This window comes from Bidens hawaiensis, unplaced genomic scaffold, assembly GCF_021521415.1.
Source record: "Bidens hawaiensis isolate Kalapana, Puna unplaced genomic scaffold, B.hawaiensis_p1.1 tig00011510_1, whole genome shotgun sequence".
Classification (NCBI taxonomy): domain Eukaryota; kingdom Viridiplantae; phylum Streptophyta; class Magnoliopsida; order Asterales; family Asteraceae; genus Bidens; species Bidens hawaiensis.
The window spans coordinates 16,650-41,383 of record NW_027491901.1 but is presented as its reverse complement, the minus strand read 5'-3'; the positions used below and the strand labels follow the sequence as shown (position 1 = coordinate 41,383).

At 36.7% G+C, this 24,734-nt stretch overlaps 1 protein-coding gene and 2 pseudogenes across 2 annotated transcripts; all 3 read right to left on the bottom strand.

Annotated features, from left to right (window-relative positions):
- Nucleotides 1-2,562: 2,562 nt before the first annotated feature.
- Nucleotides 2,563-4,108, bottom strand: LOC143538174 (putative purine permease 10; annotated as a pseudogene).
- Nucleotides 4,109-5,788: 1,680 nt separating this feature from the next.
- On the bottom strand, nucleotides 5,789-11,577 carry LOC143538173 (protein REDUCED WALL ACETYLATION 3-like; annotated as a pseudogene). The gene is made up of 16 exons (XR_013136209.1): nucleotides 11,485-11,577; nucleotides 10,506-10,597; nucleotides 10,296-10,433; nucleotides 10,146-10,202; nucleotides 10,001-10,073; nucleotides 9,742-9,900; nucleotides 9,500-9,649; nucleotides 8,694-8,949; nucleotides 7,972-8,087; nucleotides 7,803-7,889; nucleotides 7,021-7,109; nucleotides 6,852-6,914; nucleotides 6,697-6,753; nucleotides 6,513-6,609; nucleotides 6,262-6,423; nucleotides 5,789-5,935 (listed from the first exon to the last, which is right to left on the bottom strand). The product of XR_013136209.1 is annotated as a protein REDUCED WALL ACETYLATION 3-like (transcript).
- Nucleotides 11,578-21,691: 10,114 nt separating this feature from the next.
- Nucleotides 21,692-24,215, bottom strand: LOC143538172 (two-pore potassium channel 3-like). The gene is made up of 2 exons (XM_077031781.1): nucleotides 23,039-24,215; nucleotides 21,692-22,017 (listed from the first exon to the last, which is right to left on the bottom strand). Exons 1-2 carry the CDS (start codon nucleotides 24,172-24,174, stop codon nucleotides 21,867-21,869), a joined length of 1,287 nt encoding a protein of 428 aa, XP_076887896.1. The 5' UTR covers nucleotides 24,175-24,215; the 3' UTR covers nucleotides 21,692-21,866.
- Nucleotides 24,216-24,734: the final 519 nt, after the last annotated feature.

Here is a 24,734-nt window from a genome sequence, read left to right as displayed (position 1 = left end):
GTAATTGTCTGTGTAAGAAACCAAAGAGGGAGCGTCAAATCACTTTTTGTTTAAACTTTAACTATTAATTTAAAAAAAACACCACTACGCCTCTAAATTGTAAATCGCTCATCAGCAGACATGGCGCCACGTGTTGAAAATTCTCCTATTTTGTAGCCCTCCACTACACATAGTCTTATAGACCGACTCTATAACTTTTATTAGGGTCCGTTTATGTTTTTTTTTGTTGACTAAGTTTGTAACTCTAGTTAGTCTCTAATCTCTATATATATACAGATTTTGTATTTGTAATTCTCTCGTCACAAAACAATAATAATATATCCTAATTGCAAGGGCGAAGCTTGTATTGTGACCCAGGATGTCTTCGACCACCCCCGTTTTTTGCTCAATGGTGTAAATTTATTCGTTTTCGTTCGAAACATTTATATGCAGTGTAAATTTATCATTTTTCATTTCGAAAATTTAGAACCACGCCACTTCGATTTATGAATATTTTTTGTACGTATTGAGTCCGGCCACCTCAGTGTCTACATCCAAGCTTCACTATTGTCTAGTTGCAGTCTATGTACATGTCTGTTAGTTTAAACCGAACCCCGTAAATTCTCGTATAATTACTTTTCCTATGTAACAACTAACATCCATATATATAACATACAATATTATATGAAAAATAACATAAAATCATTTCAAATAATAATAGTCTTGTAATCACCAAAACAAACGACACCACCTGCAGAACTATTACCGATTCTCACCGATTACGAGTTTAACAAACACAAAAAAGTCCAAAACAAAAGCAAAAAAAAATAAAAAGCCAACAAAGGGCCAAAAGATACCATGCTCTCTCTCTCCTTTATCCGCATGTCACCATTATTCCGTCACCACCAATCACAACCCTCCACGTACACTCCCCAATTAGTCACCACCCGTCACTTTACCAAACCCCACTCCATCAAGACACAAGCAGTGGCGGTAGAGGAGAGAGAATTACACGGAACTCATCACCTATATAAAAGGAAGAGAGAGAAAGAAACAGTTATTTATATATACATGTATGTGTGTATATATTTTCTTAAAAGTCTTTGACTTTGGTATATTCTTGGTATATTTAACAGAACCCATAATAAATATGTGTTTTTAACGGTGCTATTTCCTATGTCATCAATTCATTATAGTATTATTATTATCTTAATTCTTAAGGCCCCTATAGTTAAAATTCCGTAAATAAGGACGTTTTACATTTTCTTTTTAGAACGTGGTGTAGTTAAAACTTAAAACTATTAAAGCAATCGTTACTTAATAATTTTTTTCTGTTTTGTTTTTATAATAATAAAAATTAAACAAATAATATTTCACTAAATAAATAAAAACTACATTAAAATTAAAAAAACTACTCGTTTTTGTCTTCATCATTGCCCTTGTCTTCATCTCATCGCCGTCCTCATATTCATCTTCATCGTCGCCATCGTCTCCGTCTTCACTTTCACCTAAGCCTGGAATGTGCCGAACCATTCAAGCATGTCAGACCAAATTTTTTGTAAAAATTTCATGTCTTTATAAGTTAAGAATATTTCAAGAATACAAAGTGAGTGCATAATCCTTTTTTCTAGTTTTGTTTTATAAACTATGAGGTGGAAAACATGGATACAAATATACAAATCAATGTTGTATGGTTAATTTACACAAAGTTTATAAATGGTTTTCTCATGTAATTTATGGAAAACATGCATTTAATCAATATTCTATTATTAATTTGCATATTCATATGTCCTGCTAATCGTTCAATATACACAACCATAAACTTTGCGAAGGTCACAGTAATACGTTAACATATATATTGCTATGACAAGCCCATCTAGGATTCCAGGGTAGGGGTCTGGATGTACAGGGTCCAACGCCTCCGACGGTCTAGCATAACGGTTTGATCTCCCTAGGTCAAGGAACCAGACACTAAGGGGCAAAATATTCATGTCATCAGGGTTGGTTGTGAACACATGTATTGAATTTAATTTACTTGTATGACTTAAAACATATTTATGACTTAGTTATTGCAAACATTATTTTATTCTTTTCTTTAAACCTCTCTCTCGTCAACTATATAGTATAGTACGTTGACACTTTATAGCATTTTTTTCAGGTAATGAAAACTAAAAGACAAGCTTTCTTATATCACGTAGGGGATATAAGAATAAAGGCCTAGCTAGAAGACCATTAGATAAAGTTTTGATGTTATGTTTCCTATGATTTTATGTTTGATTGAACAATCATTTTATGAATGAAATATTTGTCCTTTATGCCATGCATGCCGATTCAATTTCATCACTCTCTGGCGTTTTCGCCTTAGACCGGGGTGTGACATCTTAGCATGTGAAAATACAATAAAAGTGGTCAAATATGAGAATAAATGTGAAATACAAATATGCCTAATGGCGTATTAGTGACTCGTAATATTTTAAAAAACTAGTTACACATGTCGTTTGGGGTACATAGAGTTTAAGTCTGTATAAGTTATGAGTTACATAGTTGAAATATTACCCGAAGATGAACCATATGCCTAATAATTCATATTTCTGTAAGATCAAGTTTGCAATTTACATTCACGTGTTGCCTTTTCCTTCAAGTCATCGAGATATTGCTGATAGAAATACGAGGCAAACCCCCATATGGCCAACAGCGTTGAGATAACCTTCACCCCATTCATGTTTTCATGCAAAAACACTACTGCCAAAACCGGTGCCAACGGGACGCCTAAAATACTAATCATATTTGAAAACAAGGATGAAGCCTCAAATATCAAACCTACCGAACCAATGTTGAAAACCTGCCATGAAACCGCGGTCCATACCAAATTCATTATGTAAGAAACTTTGCCAGACTTGTAACCTTCCATTTCTCCTTTTATATCCTTCCATTCGCTGCTAGCAAATAGTCCCACCACAATTACAACACTTGCTATCATGTTTTCACGATCAAGTCGAATACAACTTTGTAGCTTTGTGATTTAAAAATCTTTTGGAAGGCAAGTTGAGTTGTAGAAAGCATTAATCCATAGCCTGCAAAGTTAATTAAACTTTGGATTTAGTATTCGCAAAACAATATGCAAATAAACTTTGAGGATTTAAAAGAAGATACCAGCCGAAGCAGCAATGGTGCATATAAACCCGATTATGAACTTGCTTGAGGTTTTTTTGTTTTGTCCAGAATCAGAATCACACTGGAACATAAGTAACGCAGACGAAAGGGTAATAAGAAGCAACGAATTGGCAATGAATGGAGTAAACTTTTGTCCGTTTAAAAAGTACGAAAAGAAGGCGTTGAACGCAAGTTGGGTCGCACAGAGCAACGCGTAGGTTGAAGCGGGCAGAAAATTCAATCCAGTGGTGTACAATATGCAATCCACTGCCAAGAACACACCAAGAAACATATAAAGCATCAAAAGGGTGACCGGGGAAGGTTTTTTGGTAATAATTTGTTGATGTTGTTTTGAGGGTAAATGGAACAAGATTAAAGGAAACATGAGTGGAAAGCCAACAGTTTGGACAAGGGTTGCCATCCATAAACTCTTTGCTCCTCTATTAAAGTAAAGTTTTCCCAACAAGGTTGCAACTACTTGGCCTGAAAGTACAAATGTGGTGAACAATGCTAACTGCATCCACCATTTGTGTCGTACAACCCTTGAAAACCCTCTTGCACCATTTTGGATTTCATCTAGTGCTACATCAAAAATAGTAGGAAACAAATAAGTCACATGACACTTTTAATCGACTTTTAACAAGTGAACAGCTAAAATGCAACTTATGATAGGAAACAAAAAAACCAATGGAATGCGACAAATCATGAACTATCTAGCGGTTCAATTCAAATCAATAAATTTATAATCTGGTTATAGTTATACTACTATAGTTTATTTTTCAAGATATGCTGGTATCATTTGTCAATGAAAAGAAAAACAAGCGCATTGTTGACTAAGACCATGCCAATCTATATATTTCTACAAGGTCAAGAACAACTTTTATGATGGAAAGTAAAAATAAAATTGCATGATTTTTTGTAAGCAAAAGAAAAATGTACCACTGGTTTGTGTTGCCTCTTCTTGAGCTTCCTTCATTTGGATAATGAAGTAGGAAAATGAGACAGAGAAATGTGCTACTATGTTATCATTGTAAGGGTGTTAATTCCTATGTTATCATTGTAATTATCTATATAGAGTAATCAAATTATCTTGTTTACATCGTTATACTTTTACATTATTTTTCAAAATTTTTTGAATTTGTCAAACTTAAATGATGACGAAAAACTTGTCATTAAGAAAATGCAAAATAATGGAAACTTGAATTTTTATAATTCAAACTATGAATTATTAACAGATAACAATTTGACTAATGCTAATTTTAAGTTTTTAACATTCACTTTTATTATTAAAAAACAATTTCATTAGCATAATGATCATAGATTTATACTTGATTTTTACTCGATTTTTTTCACAATGATGATTTTAAAAAAAATGGGGAAACATACAAGCGAAATCGAATATAAATCAAGTGTAATATCTAGGATGATTATCCTAATTTGACTGCTCTTGGCAACGGAAATGAAAGTTAGCAGTGTTATTGCTCATTGAAAATTGAATTTTTCAAAGTCTGGATTACATAAATCCGATACACCTAAAATAAATTGCAAGTGTTTAAATTGTTAAATATATAATAGTTCTCTTAGTTTTAGTTTTAAAAATATCAAAACGTGCTACTTTTATTATAGTTTTGTTAACACTTTCAGAACTATTATGCATTTCGTATTTACTCCGATAGTGTTTTCGGGTTGAAAAGGAGATGTTGGGTGAACTTCAAGTGATTCAAACTTATTCAAGTTTATTATAAAAGATGAAACAAAGTTATTTTTTCACTCTTAAGGCAGTTTGGCCCAACTTTCAACCCAAAATCCACCATTAAGGCTTCTATTTCCACCCAAAAAGACTTTTCATGAAAGATTCATAGCGTTAAAAACTTTCTAAAAATAAGACACATTTTTCAGTTGTCACCCGTAATAATTTAGACTTTCATTTACCACTATCCGTGTCATTTTCCTTTTATTGCTTGTAATTTCAAAATTTTGGCATACCTGCCAAAATTAGAAATCCATATATAATGGGAAGTTGGGAACTAATGTAATGTTTTTCGCATTCAGAAATTTATTAAAAAAAAATTATCCTTCAGAATACATTCTCTGTTCTTTTTCTCGCCTCCGCCCTGCGTCAATAACTAACACTCGTATATTTATATGGTTCCCGTAATTCTTCACTTCAAACTATTTTTTGCATCTAAACCCATTATAGTATCACAGCACCAGGTTTTGAGGCACTTTGAGCCCACGCTAAAAGAGCAGGAGATGAACACAATGTGCATAGAAGTAGGAGAGCCGTTTGTGAGGCAAAACACCCTCAGAGCCGTCTGATGGTGCTTTTGGAGCCAATTTGGCTACAAGATGGCAAAGAGCCCCGACATGGTGTGCAAAGGAGACGTGGAGACGGTTTTAAAGATTCCCACTTAGTATTTACGTAACAAAAGGCTTTCACTTGACATCACTTTGAAAATTTTCCAAATGAACAACATTCTTCACACAATGACAATGACAATGACAATGACAATGACAATGCCTATGTTTTTGTGTTCATATAAATCTACATTACATGTTCGGTTTTCCTCCTCAACAAGTTACAATACGCAGACCGAAAAATACAAAAGAATTACCTTAAACTATGACAAATTGACAACACGACTTTTAACGGCAAGATGTCCACACTAATGGAAAACAACGGTCATGATTTCTCCAAGATTTGTTGGGAGACACTTGGTGCACAGAATCTAGAATTAGTGTTGCTCCATCTGTATATGTTTCGTGTTTTAAACAGGAAGTATCTTCTTCAACTTCATTGTTCCTGATTATTGAACGTGGTTGTAAACCGGTTAAGACTTATAAATTTAACAGTTTTTAGCTTTTTATCCTAGTGTTAAAATAGGGATGTTCACTTTCCAGTTTGGCCTGGTTAACGAAAATTTTGTATCGAACGACTAGCTACAGCTTTTAGATAATGATAAACCAAACCGATTGGTTTAAGTGGTTTGGTGGTTTGAACAAAATTTTAAATTTTCTTTTTTCAGAATCGTTGGTTTCTATAAAAACTTTCAAAGTGATAAAAATGGTTTGTGAATATCAGAATACAATACATATACAAAACTGCATACCTAAAATGGAAGGGCTTACCAGTTATTACTGAGGAATCTGAACAACAATAAACGCAATTGTGTATAAACACCCAAAAATCATTGCACCAGCCAGAAAATTATAAAGCAGCTGTCGGTCGTTTTTCGTGGGTATAAAAACTGTTTTCAGAGTGTTTGTTAGCTCAAAGAGCCGACACGATACCTGCACATAAGCACGGGACAACCGATATAACAAATTAATGAATTTCTGGAAAGTCATTAATTAGGAAAAATGAAAGGAATATTGCTCACCAATACATAAACTGCTGTTGTAAGCATGAAATTAAGCATCGGGTAATTTGGGATAAACGAGAGAAGCCACTTCGGCTGTGCATTTGGGATGTCTGATCTGCATTTTGCAATCAAATTGGTTTCAGGTATGATTTCTTCTAATAATTTTAATAAGATGTTACAATTTAATTATAAAAAACGTCACCTTAACCAGATATGGAACTGAGAAATGTATGTCTCCAAAGTGATCTTACCAAGCCACCTATTATGTACAAGAAAAAGAAAAAGTATAATTTTGAATAAATAGATGTATTTTATTAACTGTAAAACTTCAAAACTAAGAAGTTAAAGGAATCTTACGCGAAGAGAGTTAACGAGTAATTTCTAATATGTTGAGTGAAGTTCCTCAAGCAAATGTAGACGCTGACAGCAGAAGTAGAAGAATAAACAATTGTATTTCAATAAATAATCAATAAAAAAATGCCAAAATACCAAAATATTTGAAGGTGAAAAATAACAAATTACATACGTTATAGGTATCCATGATGTGTAAGGGTGGTATTTGTTGTATGTAACCTTGTCCAACTTGTATATGTACTCATACCACATATAACCAGCCTGGAAAAAAAAATAGGTGAGATTGTGAGAACACCAGATCTGGAACAGATAGACATCTTAATATTATACAGGTGGCAAGCTGAACAGATTAAACGGGTCATTTTTGGTACAGGTCAAACCAGTCAGGGTGAGTTGGTTGACCCGGAAACACCTTTTGTCCAACTTTTACTATTTTTATACATAATTAATGTGTTAACCATGATTACAAACCCAATAACTCAGATTTGGTTTTAACAGGTTAGCAGGTTGTATGACAGGGGGTAAGATGAGCAAGTTGGGTAACTATTCAAAACGAGTTCAGATTGTAACGGGTCATTTCTTTCGCACGGATCAAACCAGCCAGGCCGGGTTGTGTTGACCAGGAAAACCTTTTTGTCCTATTTTTTAATAATTTTATAAAGTACCTAATGGGTTACACGATTAAAACAAATAGTATTATAAATTTACAATAATAATCTGAATCTTTGATTATTTTAGGAGGTTGCATGACAGGTGGTATCTGAGCAGGTTGGTAACTGTTTAAAACGGGTTCAGACTGAAATGGGGAATTTTTAGTATAGGTCAAACCAGCTGGGCCGGGTTGGGTTGACCAGGAAACACTTTTTGTCCAACTTTGTCCCGTCCACCAAACCAATTTGACAAGTCACACCCTAGGAATTTTTTATTTTTTTTAGTTCGACTGTCGAGACTAACCAGAACAGAGACTGAAACAATGGATGCCTTAACAACACGTTTCTGCTTACTGTCAGACTCCTCAAGTTTTTCCATCCACTTTTCAACCTGAGATAATACCATATTGCATGGTCTTAGTAACATTATCTATCAGGAATACATATAATTAAAAGAACTTATTAAAACTTACATTAGGGTGAAGATAAGCATAAATCATTCCAATAATCCATATATAGCGATCTAGACCAGATCTAAAATGCCACTCATGCAACCGAGGTAGATCCGGTTTTGCAGGATCAATGTAACCTGCAAATGGAATTAAAACTACTTTCAGCAATTGTTTATAGAGACAATATCATATATGCCATTACCAACGTTGAAAATATCATATATACCCATGCAAAACTAAAAATATCATATATACCCTTAAAAGGTGGTTAAAATATCATATATGCCCAATTCATTATAAACAATTTAATAAATGACTATTTTACCCTTATTTTTCTAAAACTTTAAAATTTCATGCATGCCCATTTTTAACTTCAATTTTTTTTATTTACCCATATAGCTTAAATCTTTTTTTACCCATCTTTCACTTGTATTTTTTTATTTTTACCCACAATTTCCGTTTATAACAAATATAAAAGAGAACACAAGTAAAAAAAATAGTCAAAAATAATAAGTTTTCTGCAGATTCCCAAATAAAAAAGTAGGGTATAAACAAGCCATATAATAAAAAGGGTAGAATGGTCAATTCATTAAAATTGGGTGTATGATATTTTTAGTTTTGGTTGGGTATATATGATATTTTAAATGTTATTAATCCTCGTTTTTGCATGTCAAAGTCCAGTTATATTTGGTCACAAAACTTTAAAGAGAGAGCATATTAACATGCACTACAAGAACATGTACCTAATAGGAATGTGAAAGGGCTCCAGATTAAATAAAAAACTCCTGGAATCTCCCAAACCGAGATAACCACAAGAAAGCATGCAATGATCTTCACAATCATCACCGATCGTATCTCGTTATATTTGTTTCCGATAGCAAATGCCCCATACACCATAAGAGTAAAAAGAGTGTGCATAGGACAGATATAATAAAGCATATAGTCGTTGTTGAGTACTATACAGCAAAATGCCACAAAAAAGTTCAGCCTCCACATCATCTGCATCAAAAGAAAATGAATTACTAAAATTAGGTGTGTCCTTTATATACAGAAATATGGCTACCATGTGCTTTTGATATGTAAAACATATAATTAGTTACACAAATGGGGTCCGTCCCTGTTGGTCATATCACAACTTAAGTCCCCAAGTTTGGAAAAATACACCTTCAGTCCAATAGGTTGGACAAACGTAACACCATTGGTCCTTGGAATGGACGAATGTTAAGTATGGCTGTTAAGAGTTAAGACCAAAACACCATTACATGGACCAGTGGTGTTACGTTTGTGCAAAACTATTGCCTATTGGAATAAAGGTGTAATTTTTTAAACTTGGGGACTAAAGTTGCAATATGGTCAAGCCACATGGACCATCCATGTAACTGGTTCTAAAACAAAATAAACATCACGTATGACAGCACAATACAAGTGGATTAGCAGTCAAAAAGTAAATAATAATAATAATAATAATAATAATAATAATAATGATGATGATAATAATAATAATAATAATAATGATGATGATGATAATAATAATAATAATAACAACAACCTGAGAAAACCGTGCGACACTGAAATCCTTTCGAATGTAATAGTATGAGAAGTTGCCAAAGCCAGTCATCCAGACATACGCAGCAATAAAAACACGAATTGCGTTGTATATCTCAGTTGCAGCAAAGTAATGATACATTAAGAAAAGAACCTGTTCAAATCCAAGAAAAAACAAAATCAATTTCAATATAACTTCTTTTTTACAAAGTATTGCAGGCAATGACAATATTATAAGATTCTTGCCTGCATCCATCCTTTCCACTCTTCTGTTTGATGTCGATTGAGGTAAAGTATGGATTTCCCCTAGAATGCTGACTTGTCACTATGTTTCTTCAGAGAAGTCATTGCTGAAACAATGATAAGAAGAGCGTATAGAAACATGAAAAGATCACGATTGTAGCTCTGTACAAGAAAATACACAGTCACAAATAAAAAATTAAATAAAAAAGATTAAAAAAGTCAAGTCAAAATGCACCAAAGACTACAATAAGCTGGTACTGACCTTTGTTGATTCAGGAATGAAGCTGGTGCGGTCACATAAGTAGAAATAAAACAAAATTCCACCAAATTCTGACCTAAACGAAGTAGTAAAAGTCATATGTAGTCGTGTCAAAATATACTAAAACTAAGAAAGTAATATGACTTACATTGCTCTTAGGGTTGCTCGGTTTTCAATTAAAAAGGACTCTTCCATTGTCACAAATCTATAACACAAGAGATACATAATGTAACTAAATGTTTCAATGAAAACAGAAAGGATATATAATAAGAAGAAATACATGAAATTGCTAACTAACCTAATCAAGTTTGTTTTAACGGAAGCAGCAGGCTGCCTCATTGATGCTGATTTTGTTAGGCCTCCTTCCAGCAAAACAGCCCGATCATCTTCCTTAATTGCTTCAGTTTGTAATTCAACCAAGCTATTGTCTGAATGTCTGCTTGCAAAACACAAAGTAAAAATATGAAAAACATTAATGAAGCGGTTAATAGTAAATTAAGAAGCTTACAGTTTAGATGGGGATGAAGATCTCTTGTATTCCAACCATTCTGAATATATCCAAGAAACAAATATAGGGATGACACCAAGTAAAAATGACACCTGCAAGAAGAAATAATAGAAAGATGATGTAACCACAAAGCAATCAAAAGAAAACCAGAATGTTAAGCTCATGACCACAACCAAGAAGTGCCACCAAATTATATGTTCTAGTGCGATTGTTTTGAGTTTTTAAACTCCCATGTTTAGTTCATTCAGATGTTGTGAATTATACATTACAAAAAGCAATGCATAGTAACTGGTCCACGATGTTTGTGCTCATTTTCACCTGTTTCTCACATGGATTGGTAATTTCAAAGCTACAAATTTAATGACAGGATTATCGGCATTTGTTCATTTGGAGTACCATCATTACAAAACACTTATCAGGGACAACTACCATAAGACATAGGATTATCGGCTTGTAAAATAAGAGCGAGAAACTAAGGCTGTTTGGCAACCTTTGCACCAATAAGTGTTGAATCAGTAAGTCTTGAGTACGCTGGTGTGGTGGTGGGTCAAGGAGGAGGTGCATGAGTGGCAGAGTGAGAGTTATGAACGCATGTGAAAGGACAAAGGGGTGAAATTTTCATTGAGCATCATCATTTTGAAGCTTAACTGGTAAGATGTTTGCTGACCGATTCAGATGCGTCATTATTGTGAATCAAACACACTTAATGTTTAGTAATTAAAGAAGCATATGATGTGTTGAATTCAATTGTATCGGATGCAGAAGATCTAAAATGCTAAATCAACTCTATTGCAGACAGATAAGGAGGGATCTTAGTCATCACACATCCAAATCGACGTGGAAATTTGCATTAATTAATTAATTAACTAAACAAACCGAGTAACAACAACAGATCGATGAGTGATGAAATTTAACCACACAAAACCTTATAATAATGTAAGATAAGATAAGATAGATTTACTACTGTTATTATAATTACCTGACCAGGTGTTAGAGGTCCAGCAACCACCATTTTGATGATCCGGATTTGAAATTGAAATTGAAAGAATCAAATGAGGAGTTGAAATAATAATATGTATCCAAGAAGGAATGAATGAATATATATTGTATTGTATTGTATTGTATATAGAAGAGATAGGAGACAGTGAAACCCTAACTACTACTAGTGTGTGTTGAAGAAGAAGAAGAAGAAGAAGAAGACAGAGAGATCTGAATTAAGCAACACAACAGCAAGTGAGTGAGTTGGGTCGGGTAGGAGTTGACGTCGTCCTTTAGTTTGCTTTGCTTCAAGATATGAAAATGAAAAAGAAGATCGAATTGGAAGCAATTCAATTAACCGTTAGTTAATCGGTGGTTATTAAAATATCAATATCAATATCAATATCAATATGCATATAATTACGTACGTGTATTAGGTACGGCGTCGGCAACCCTCCTTAAAGCGTTTAAAGCTTAATTATTATTATTAATAAATACAAAGAAAAGAAAAAGAAAATCATGATGTGATTGATGCCGTTTGGCGTTTACCATGAATCGGGTTGGGTATTCGACAATTCCTATCCGGGTTGTGTACATAGCCGTCTATTGTTTAAGGGTAGTTAAAGAGGTAAAAGGTTTTGAGTGACTCGTGCACGGCGAAAGAAGGACTAGAGAGAGAGGGAGCATGTGTGTGCGGAGAGGAGAGAGTTGAGGTAGTTGAGTGAATTGTTGTCTCTTGTTTAAGTGTAGAGTAGTAGATTATAATAAATTTTTGTTGACATAGCATGAAGGGATTAGTAAGGATTTGAGTACTTTAGATGACTACCCATCTCCCTTTTATAGAAAAATAAAGAAGGTTTAAACGACTACATATTATTGAAAAAAATGTTTATTGGAAATGTTTTAAATACTCCTAGCTATCACACATTGATCGGGAACACCCCCAAGTCCCAACTAAAGAAATGTTACAAATCACTCCCAATTTTCACCTTTTTTTTTCTTGTTACTCCTTAACTAACAGAACACTAACGACGTTAGTGTTAATGCTGACATGACCATTTTGTACACGCATGGCATGCTTATGTAGAAAAATACATCTTTAATAATAATAATAATAATAATAAGTTTTTGGATCAAATACAAATACTTGTTAACATAGAAGCAATGAAAACCAGTTTGCTGTTATTATTAGCTTTGTTGTAATAAGTGTTTTTTGTTAATTTATGTTCGTATTTGATAATTTCCAATTATGAGACATTGTAAGCATCTGTTGATCTATATTTTGTTGTCATTATTAGGTTTTTTCTTTTGTAGTTATGCGTATTTGTTGTTATTATTTTGTTGTTGATTCTGATTTCTTTGTTAGTTATTATTAGATTTTTTTTCTTTGTTATATTATGAAACATTGTTTATGTAGATTGGTGTTGTAACCTATGTTCTCATTTTTTATAGATTGGTATTGTTTCCTACGTTGTCATGTTAAAGATTATTTTGTATATGAGCCCTCTCGGTAATAATAATAATAATAATAGTAATAACATATTCATATATCACCCTTTATAACACATCACCAAGCGCTAATTTCATCACTCCACCACCACCACCTCCAGCATGTTCGGCCACCACCATCAATTTAACGTACAAAACTCTTCGTTATCGATCTATTTACTTGAACCTTCAATAACTAAAAACACTAATTTTGAACAAGTTAATGATGAATTTACGATGAAAAGAAGGGGTGAGGGATGACTAGAGAAAGGCATATCGATTAAGGTGTTTGACGAAGATCGGAAAATTGTTGAACCCTATTGGGGGTTGTAACACCCCGACCGATGGCGGATTATACATCGGGGCGCCACGTATTGTTTCATTACTCGTGACACTATTTGGGTGTCAATATTTAAAAAATACATTTCCATTGCGCACGCGCAGAACACAAATCGTAAAGTAACATAAATCATATCATAACTTAAAATATTCAAATAACATAATTTGTCTTGTTACATTTTAATCTAGGTCCAAAGAAAAAGAAAACATCCTACGTGTCCTTGAGATTCCCAAAAGCAGCTACAGCAAACCTGAACATGTGTTAAAATAAAACGTCAACACTTGCGTGTCGGTGAGAAATCAAGTTTAATAGATATAAATAGATAATAACAAACACTGCGCGCAACATGTGCTTAACTGGGGTTTAACATAGGGTGTAATCAGATTGTGATCAAGCCTAAATAGATCATAGCTCATAGTTCAATCCGTGCTCCCAATCGAGCACAAAAACAAATAATCATACGTGCATGTGTAAACAAAACAGAAAAACCGTAAACGATAGGTCTCCCGTGTTCATCTAATGGATCCATGAAAGCTTCGGAATAGGCCGAACAAAGCGGTTAATGATTCACACATACAAATAAACAGCCAAGTAAACGTCCATAACACATGGGGTTTTGCGCACATAAATTTCATAAACAAGTTTAAGACTCAAGTTGTACGAACACATGAACATCCCAAAACGTTAAAAATAAAAGGGGATTAAGTACGAGATTACTCACTTGTAAACGGTGCGTTGAAAGATAATGCAAGAATCCAAATTTTTAACAAGCCCAAGTTAACCTATAAATAAGAGGTTATTGGTTTAACGATTGGTTTTTATGTCTTGAATATATGCAGTAACTATCGATTTTTGTTAGTTAAACAAATTAAAACAAAATATATATATTTATATTTACCGAGATTCTGGGCAGAACAGAAGAGAAGACGGAGGCAAAGAGAGGAGTGGCGTCGCTGAAGATCTTCGGCAGAGAGCAAAGGAAGAGAGATTTGGGGAGTGTTTAAGTGTAGTGTGTGTAGTGTTAATAAACAAGAAATTAGCTTAATTTATAGGAAAACCCAAGGGAACACAATCCCTTAAAGGGGAAAAGATCTTATCAAATCAAGCAAAAGATATTAAAAAGCACAAGAAGCCAAAAGCAAAAGATATCAAAAGATATGGTGGCAGCTGCAGGGGATGGGGAAAGCTGACAGGTTACAGATCAAAGCATGGGAGGTGTCAGATAAAGCACTGTTCAAGACATGCAAAAGAAGATTTCAAAAGATTATGCCAGTCACTTTTTCTGTCAACCAATAGGATTGGTGCGCATGCTGCGCCGAAAGTGGCTTTTCGGACAGATGTCGGAACTGACCTACAGTGCTCATACAAAAGATAAGATATTTCAAAAGCATACAGGCTGACTTAAACTGAAGAAAAGACTTAAGGTCTAGCGCGAGAAGACTCGAGCGCGCGCGAGGGCGAAGGCAGACAGAACAATCCTTAGCGCGCCGCGGGAAGAACAACAATCCTTCGCGCGCCGCGGGAAGAACTACAATCCTTAGCGCGTCGCGGGAAGAACTACAATCCTTGGCGCGTCGCGGGAACAGTTCGCCTCACGTATCGCAGGAACAGCTGGTCTTCACGCAGGCTTCCTTGTAAGGAGTCTGGCGCGTGGAGCTGCGCAGACATCCTTAGGCGGGAAGAACCAGAAAAAGGGGTTTCAGGCTTAAGGGTTAAGCAGAGGGGCGGGACGGCAACAAGAGAGAGAAAGAGGCGGGACGGCGACAAGAAAAAAAGGGGGGGCGGAACGGCGGAAAGGAATTATTATCATTAGTAAGTAATATAAAAATATATATATAATTTATTTAATGTTAAATTTTACAAAGATTAATAATCAAATTTTAAATCATAAAAAAAAGAATCGGATTCGAAAACGGGTACCTGGGTCGGGTCGGATTTAGGCAGATGTCACAGTCTCCCCTACTTTAAGAAATTTCGTCCCGAAATTTATCTCGAAGTAGGTTGCGCAGAGAAAAGGTGCGGGTACTTGATCTTCAACTGATCTTCCCTTTCCCATGTGAACTCGGCTCCGCGCTTGGACTGCCAACGAACTTTGACAATAGGGATGCGACTGCGCTTGGTTTGCTTTACCTCGCGATCCATAATCTCAACAGGCTTCTCAACGAAATGCATAGACTCATCAACTTGAACTTCATCAAGTGGTATGTGGAGGTTCTCGTCAGCTAAACATTTCTTGAGATTGGATACATGGAACGTCGGATGCACATTGCTGAGCGCGGGCGGCAGGTCCAGTTTGTAGGCAACTTTTCCCACCCTCGCAAGAATCTTGAACGGACCAACATAACGAGGTGCAAGCTTACCTTTCTTCCCAAAGCGGACAACACCCTTCCAGGGCGACACTCTGAGGAGAACAAGATCACCAACTAGAAATTCGAGAGGCTTCCGCCTGCGATCTGCGTAACTCTTCTGTCGGCTTCTGGCAGTCAGCAGATGATCACGGATCTTGGCGATTTTATCGGTTGTCTCTTGAACTAGTTCGGGTCCTGTGATTTGAACTTCACCCACTTCGTTCCAACAAATCGGCGAGCGGCACTTTCGACCGTAAAGTGCTTCAAATGGGGCCATACCGATGCTGGAATGATAGCTGTTATTATAAGAGAACTCGATCAGAGGTAGGTGTGAATCCCAACTACCTCCAAAATCAAGAACACAAGATCGAAGCATATCCTCAAGGGTTTGGATGGTTCGCTCAGACTGTCCGTCAGTCTGAGGATGATATGCAGTACTCATGTCCAAGCGAGTTCCTAACGCAGATTGGAGAGATTTCCAAAAGCGAGATATAAAACGGCCATCGCGATCGGATATGATGCTCAAGGGAGTACCATGACGGCAGACAATTTCCTTGACATAAAGATGCGCAAGTTGTTCAACACGGTAGGTTTCACGAATGGGCAGAAAGTGGGCAGACTTGGTCAATCGATCCACTATTACCCAAATGCTATCATGTTTGCTTGCGGTCAAGGGTAACTTGGTGATAAAGTCCATTGCTATACTTTCCCATTTCCACGTAGGAATTTCAGGTTGTTCGAGCAAACCAGATGGGCGTTGATGTTCAGCTTTTACCTTAGAACAAGTTAGGCATTTAGCTACGAACACAGCAATATCCTTTTTCATACCGGGCCACCAATAAGAAAGGTGCAAATCTTTGTACATTTTGTCAGCACCAGGATGAACGGAATACCGAGTTTTGTGTGCTTCATTCAGTATGACAGAGCGAAGATTCTCATCATTGGGGATCCAGATGCGATTGAGATAACAGAGAATTCCATTCAGGTTAGGGACTAGATGCGCTTCTGCACCACACGCTAACTCGGCGCGTAGGTTGCCTTTGCTGATCGATGCGCGCTGCGCGTCGCGAATGCGCGATTCAAGATCGTTTTGGATCGGCGCGAAATGAAGCTGCGTGCGCGGCAAGATACAGTTGAGTTGACTGGGTTTGCGGCTGAGCGCATCGGCTACCACATTAGCCTTTCCAGGGTGATATCGGATCTCACAATCGTAATCGCTGATGAGTTCGTTCCAACGGCGTTGCCTCATGTTAAGTTCCTTTTGATCAAAAATGTGCTGAAGGCTTTTATGGTCTGTGTAAATGATGCACTTAGTCCCATAGAGGTAGTGTCTCCAGATTTTTAAGGCAAATACAACTGCACCAAGTTCGAGGTCGTGAGTCGTATAATTATTTTCATGAATTTTGAGTTGCCTAGACGCATAAGCGATAACCTTGCCTCGTTGCATAAGTACACAACCGAGACCTTGGTTGGAGGCATCACAATAAACGACAAAGTCGTCAGTACCCTCTGGTAACGCTAGAACAGGAGCTTCGCACAACAATTGCTTGAGCGTTTGAAAGGCTTCTTCTTGCTTCGAGCCCCAAATATACGGTTTGCCTTTGTGCGTTAATGCTGTTAAAGGCAAGGCGATTTTTGAGAAGTTCGAAATGAATCGCCGGTAGTAACCAGCTAAGCCCAAAAAGGAACGGATTTCGGTAGGAGTGGACGGTGCAATCCAGTTCTTGATTGCTTCAATTTTGGATGGGTCGACATGAATACCCATCTTGTTTACAACATGACCAAGAAACTGTACTTCATCAGACCAAAACTCACACTTGGAGAGTTTGGCATAGAGTTGTTCGGTTCGAAGCTTTTGCAACACCAACTGAAGATGTTGTTCATGCTCGGCCTTGGTTTTGGAATATACCAAAACGTCATCGATAAACACGATCACGAATTGGTCCAAGAAAGGCCTACACACCCGGTTCATTAGATCCATGAAGACAGCGGGTGCGTTGGTTAAACCGAAGGGCATGACCAAGAATTCAAAATGACCGTAGCGGGTTCGAAAAGCAGTCTTGGGAATATCCTCTTCGCGGATACGCAACTGGTGATAGCCAGAACGGAGATCTATTTTGGAGAAACAAGAGGCACCTTGGAGTTGATCAAAGAGGTCGTCAATACGCGGTAAGGGGATTAAGTACGAGATTACTCACTTGTAAACGGTGCGTTGAAAGATAATGCAAGAATCCAAATTTTTAACAAGCCCAAGTTAACCTATAAATAAGAGGTTATTGGTTTAACGATTGGTTTTTATGTCTTGAATATATGCAGTAAGTATTGATTTTTGTTAGTTAAACAAATTAAAACAAAATATATATATTTATATTTACCGAGATTCTGGGCAGAACAGAAGAGAAGACGGAGGCAAAGAGAGGAGTGGCGTCGCTGAAGATCTTCGGCAGAGAGCAAAGGAAGAGAGATTTGGGGAGTGTTTAAGTGTAGTGTGTGTAGTGTTAATAAACAAGAAATTAGCTTAATTTATAGGAAAACCCAAGGGAACACAATCCCTTAAAAGGGGAAAAGATCTTATCAAATCAAGCAAAAGATATTAAAAAGCACAAGAAGCCAAAAGCAAAAGATATCAAAAGATATGGTGGCAGCTGCAGGGGATGGGGAAAGCTGACAGGTTACAGATCAAAGCATGGGAGGTGTCAGATAAAGCACTGTTCAAGACATGCAAAAGAAGATTTCAAAAGATTATGCCAGTCACTTTTTCTGTCAACCAATAGGATTGGTGCGCATGCTGCGCCGAAAGTGGCTTTTCGGACAGATGTCGGAACTGACCTACAGTGCTCATACAAAAGATAAGATATTTCAAAAGCATACAGGCTGACTTAAACTGAAGAAAAGACTTAAGGTCTAGCGCAAGAAGACTCGAGCGCGCGCGAGGGCGAAGGCAGACAGAACAATCCTTAGCGCGCCGCGGGAAGAACAACAATCCTTCGCGCGCCGCGGGAAGAACTACAATCCTTAGCGCGTCGCGGGAAGAACTAAAATCCTTAGCGCGTCGCGGGAAGAACTACAATCCTTAGCACGTCGCGGGAAGAACTACAATCCTTGGCGCGTCGCGGGAACAGTTCGCCTCACGTATCGCAGGAACAGCTGGTCTTCACGCAGGCTTCCTTGTAAGGAGTCTGGCGCGTGGAGCTGCGCAGACATCCTTAGGCGGGAAGAACCAGAAAAAGGGGTTTCAGGCTTAAGGGTTAAGCAGAGGGGCGGGACGGCAACAAGAGAGAGAAAGAGGCGGGACGGCGACAAGAAAGAGAGAGGCGGGACGGCGACAAGAAAGAGGGGCGGGACGGCGACAAGAAAAAAAAGGGGGGCGGAACGGCGGAAAGGAATTATTATCATTAGTAAGTAATATAAAAATATATATATAATTTATTTAATGTTAAATTTTACAAAGATTAATAATCAAATTTTAAATCATAAAAAAAGAATCGGATTCGAAAACGGGTACCTGGGTCGGGTCGGATTTAGGCAGATGTCACAGGGGTGGTGATGTTCGTCGACAATGGGGAGAGGCGGGTCAAATTTGGTGATGAATGTGGAGGTGGAGGTGGAGATGGGCGGTGGTGGTAAAGGAGGTTTGGTGGTGGCTGTGGTGGTAAAAGTTCGAACTTTCCTATGGATGTTGTTAAGGTCAAAGAAAATTTAGTTGGACGGAAGAAGTGGTGCAAGTTTGATACTTTGATGTTCAAGATTTTTTTATATATATATCTCTTTGCACCTTGTAATTTATGCATGTGAATATAATGCCACCTCAAAAGAGAGGGGAAAAAAAGAAAAATAGATCTACTTTATGTCAAGTGAGTCAAAATTACTATTTGCTTAAGGTCAACCGAGCTCAAGTTACTCTGAAACTTGTTTAACAAGCAAGTTCAATCTTAGTCTTCGCACAATAGCTATATGTCGCGGAGTTATCTTTTTGACTCGCTTGCGGCCTTAGAACTTGGTCTAAGTAAGCCTAAATGGTTAAGGTTATAGTGTTTTGCAGCGGAAGACTTAGAAAGAAACGTTGGTTCGTGAAAACACGAGTGTTGGTTCTTGTATATAAACAAGAGAAAGGTGCTTGTGATACTTGAAACAAGTATACAAGAAAGATGGTTTATATTACTAGGAATATAAGAGTACAAGGCTTTTAGTGTTACAAGTCTTGGGTGATCTCAAATGAGACCCCATAACATCTATTTATACTACTACATCAAGATATAGAGAGTTCCATTCTAGATTATTCCATACAAAATATCTAGGTATGATTTCTAGAGATTTCTAGCACCTTGAATCTTCTTCGTAGGCCTAGAAGTGTCTTGGTTCTTCTGGGCTGATGTAGCACGTACTAGGCTGTTCTGGAGAGTTATAGAGAGTACCGGGCTGTTCCACAATGATCCGGGTTGTTCTGGAGAGTTCCAGAGAGTGCTGGGCTGTTCCGGAGAGTTCTGGAGTCTTCCCGAGAGTGCCGGGCTGTTCCGGAGTGTACCGGGCCGTTCCGGATGGTTCCGGAGTGTACCGGGGTTCTAGATGCTTCTTTATGGTTTCGGAATGATCCGGATGATGCGAAAAATGTTGTGTAATTAGGTGGTGCGTGACATATAGCTGTGTAGCGTCACAAACTACTAAATCATTTTACTTGTAATCCGTTAACTCTAGCAAAAACACTCATATTTGAATCAGTCGGAAAAACATGAAAATCCAAAGTGAACCGCTCTAATTAATGAACACAAATTCGATGTACGAAAGCGATTCAACAAAACGAATTCCTAATTTGGTTTTCAAGTTGAACTTGCATTTGTAGCTTTCCACAGTAATATTCAATGTTGAATTATATAATCATTAATTTCTTAATAAACTTATATTTTTAATTTGTTATATATATATATATATATATAATTTACTAGCTTTTATCCCCCATATTACGAGGGTTGTTTTTTCCATTTATAATATTTATATATTTTTTTGAATTTTAATTTTATATATTGTAAGGAAGTTAATAATAGGGATGAGCAAATTCGGTACCGATTTGGTACTGTCGGTACCAAAGTTTTGAGTTTCGGGATCAGTATGGTACCGGTACGGTACCGGGATTTCCTGAATTTTTACCTTCAATACCGGTACCGTACCGATACCGAACCGGATATTTCGGTACCGGTACCAAGAATTTGTAAATTTTGGGATCAGTATTTTAGGTACCAGTCGGTACTTGTATGGTACCGAGCTCATCCCTAGTTAATAATATATTTAAGGTTTGATGATGAAAGAGTTTCACAAATAAATAAGTATTATAACCCTTTTAAAGCTATCCATGACCCGTTTATTTTTTTTACTATAAAATTGTTTATTATAAACAATATTTTTTTTAAAAAAATCAAATATTAATTTTTAGTGTATTCTTATTTTATAGAATTTTCATATCAAATATTTGGTGTGATTCATTTTTAATATAATGAGATATTATAGCCCGATTAAGGATTATCTGGGTTTGGTGAGACCTATACCCGTAAATTCGGGTCAAATGCTTGATAAGCCTCTATTTACAAATAAGATAATCCGGTAGCTTGAAAAGAGGTGAGGAGCAACCAGAGAGCTTTTAAAAGTTTCGTTTCTATATTTAAGATCTTTATTTTTATTTTCTCATAATTCATGTTAACCCGAACCGGAACAGGACTCAATTCTGGTCTTTGAAATCTAATATGAATTAGCTATAAAATTTTCACCAAACAACCCAAAAACTGGCCCTAAACACCCCAAGCTCAAGGGCGCGAGTATGATCCAACCAGGGATCATCAGTTTTCTATGATCCAACACATCTAACATTTTTATCCAACTTGTCCCAATGCTTATGCAAAATCTATGACAAGACATCAGCAAACAATTAGAATTTAATGGAAATATAAATGATTTGAAAAAATAGAAAGAAAAAAAACTTCCAAACATGTATTTTAACACTGCTTACTTGCATAGGATACACTCGGTAAGCACATCACGAGAGTTGATCCTCAGTTCGCTACAATATAAATAAAACGGTACCAAAATTATAACAATAAATAAAGAGCCCCGTCTAAGGCTGGGCTTTACTTATCTACAACTCTCAAGATCCAACTGCTGCACCCAACGGGCCAGGCCAGGCCGCCATTTGGATTTTTCAAATGATCAGGATTGTTTCTAGTGATGGGGAGTATGCATAAGATCAGCTAGCGTGATCTTCCCACAGTTTCCGGTATCAAGCCGATCAAATATTTTGCATATTTGTAATATGTCTTTCTCTGAAATCTTTCCCATTTCCTTTAGCTTGTATATCACAAATTCTGATTTGCTGAAACCATGTAGATATTTAAATTTAGAATCTAGTAAACAAGCATCAGAGTAAGTAGATAGTTAACAAATTATCATGCGCTAATATTCTATGTACTTTTTCTTTGCCGGTTTATAATAAACATCCAGAATCTTATGTTTGACATTAACTATAGACCATGGTGTAACCGACATTTTACAAGGGCGGTTGGTTTTCTATATTTTTATTAGACAATCGTAAGTATTAAAAGTTAGTAAATTTTATAAGTTAAGATTCTTTATTGGAGAATTATACAAATAGAGTGAAGAAATATTATATTATAGATAAATTCGATTCATTAAAGTTAATTAGAATTGTATTTTGCATTATCAGGGAAACGGGTGACCATAGTTAATCATACTTTTTGAACATACTCGAGAGTCGAGTCACATCATGTGTATGCATTTGACAAGGTCTAAAACGCTCTCAGTACCAAAAATCGTCTAACAGGACCATGGATATGTCAAAATAAAACAGGACACAAAACAATATCATATATATTCATACAACTCTTTAAAACGGTATGAAAAGGTAGATTCGCTTAAAAATATTCCTACTTTCCTCATCTCTTTTGCACTGGTTTGTTCCAAGAAAACTCTTCATACTTTAGTAGTTTAGTTTCTCTTCAACACGTAAATCGTTTTTTCTTAATTTGAGTCACAAAATTCTACTATATACTCCTATTTCATTCATATATAATAACCTTGATCATGCGAAGAAAACTGAAGTTAAATATTATTACTGACACTTAGTAGATATAATCACTAAAAAGAAACGACTTCAAAATGCTGAACACGAAACTCAAAATAATTAAATCCACCTATTTTTAGCATTGCATACTCTTTTACAACTTTGAAGCTATGTATCATAATCTAGTATGCTAACAATGCCGCATACATAAGATATATGATATATGCCGATAGTGAATCTAACATTCAACAAAATATTAACAAACTAAATACGAATAGTGTAAAAAAGACCAAATTAAAAACGAATAGTTTACCTCACGTAGCCGTTGTTATCAATATCTGCAGCCAAAAACTGAGACACGGTCAACCCTTGGTCAAGAACCCATTTAGCCATCCTCCGATGCCTCTTATCCACCCGAGCCTCAGCCAAATAAAGAAAGGCTCGAGCCACCGCAAGAGTCGACACAAGCAACCAAACCGAAGCAAAGATCCGACCCACCATCGACCTAAACGCCCGATCACCATACCCAACAGTAGTAACCGACATAACCGAAAGATAAAACGAATCAAGCCAGTTTAGCCTCTCAACATAATGCATAACACCAACACCAACACCAATACAAAGAACCACAACCCCTAAAGCTAACGCCACTTTCATCCGTATCCTCATCCTCCCCTTCTTAACATCAATAATATACGACGGGTGATCCACATCGTTGTTCCCGTTCTTTAACGACTGCAATAAATGAGTCTCTTGCAAATCAAGAACATAACTAACCATCCCACTAAGCAAGATATCAATAAACCCAAATCCAACCAACACAAACATAATCGAAAACAGCTTCGTCACAACCGTATTCGGTGTTATATCCCCGTACCCAATCGTGCACATCGTAACTATGCAAAAATAAAGCGCGTCAACGACCACATGAGTCTCAGAAGCCACGAAATGCTCCCTGTTATACCAATAAATAACCACACCAAGCGACAAATACAAAATCAAAAGCAAAACCGCCTGTCGAACGATAGCCGACGAGCTCGACTGAGGCGGTTTAGCTTCAGACAGGTGTTCAAAATCATTAATAGCCGCCATGGCAGGGGCGGTTTTGGAGCGGTGTAAATTAGTCTTCCCAAATGAATAATTGGGATCTGATAACCATTGAGGTGTTGTGGGTGTGGGTGTGGGCTGGCCTAGATCAAAATTAGGGTTTACTAATGAACCTGAATCAGAAACTAACGGGCGTTGAGTATTAATATTATTATTAATAGATAAGGCTAAGGCGTCGACGAGTGTTATACCGGGTTCTCTGGGAGAGCCGAATATGAGCATGTCTTTGAGTTCAGAAGGGGTTAGGGTTACCGGAATCGAGATTTCATCGTCTTCAGGGAGAGTGCAGAGTATGGATGGTGATTTGGGGGTGTTGGTTGAGAGTAGTGGTTCTTTATCCATCGCCGGAAAAGGTTTTAATCGGCGGAGGTTAGTGGTGGCATACGGTGGTTGCCGATGTTAATACGGCCGTGCTGCTGTAATAGGAGAATCAGACAGATGCTAGTGATGATGAAGATGAAGATTCAAACGGGATTGACGGAGACAAATCGGGAGGAAGAGAGAATAGAATAATTCAAATGCTGATTATTATTATTAACACGTAGAAGTGATAATTGACATCTGTATGTATTTGTGAATAATGTATTTTGGCGTAGAACGTGGGGTTTGTATTTAACTATGGTTTGTGTTTTGGTATAATAATAATGTGGGTGTGTATTGACGTATCCCTTTTGGGTTTTAAGGTCCAGGTTTCAGTGAAAGTGGGGTCGATTTGTTGGACAAGTGGGCCTACTTACATTATATAAATCTACAAAGATGTGTATGTATATACATCGTCTGGGGTATGATATTTGATTTGGCGGTCAAATAATGTAACTAAGTATGTATATACTTGTAATGGTTTTCTCTACATTGTGTGTGAAAGGGATAATACCTGATATTGGTATAGTTCGAAAACTTCG

What these genes read in the sequence shown, in the direction of transcription:
- LOC143538172 (XM_077031781.1), bottom strand. Translation starts at nt 24,174, where the DNA reads ATGGATAAAGAACCACTACTCTCAACCAACACCCCCAAATCACCATCC. An exon ending in GATAACAACGGCTACGTGAG is followed by an intron (nt 22,018 to 23,038) that starts GTAAACTATTCG and finishes ACATGGTTTCAG; the next exon opens with CAAATCAGAATTTGTGATAT.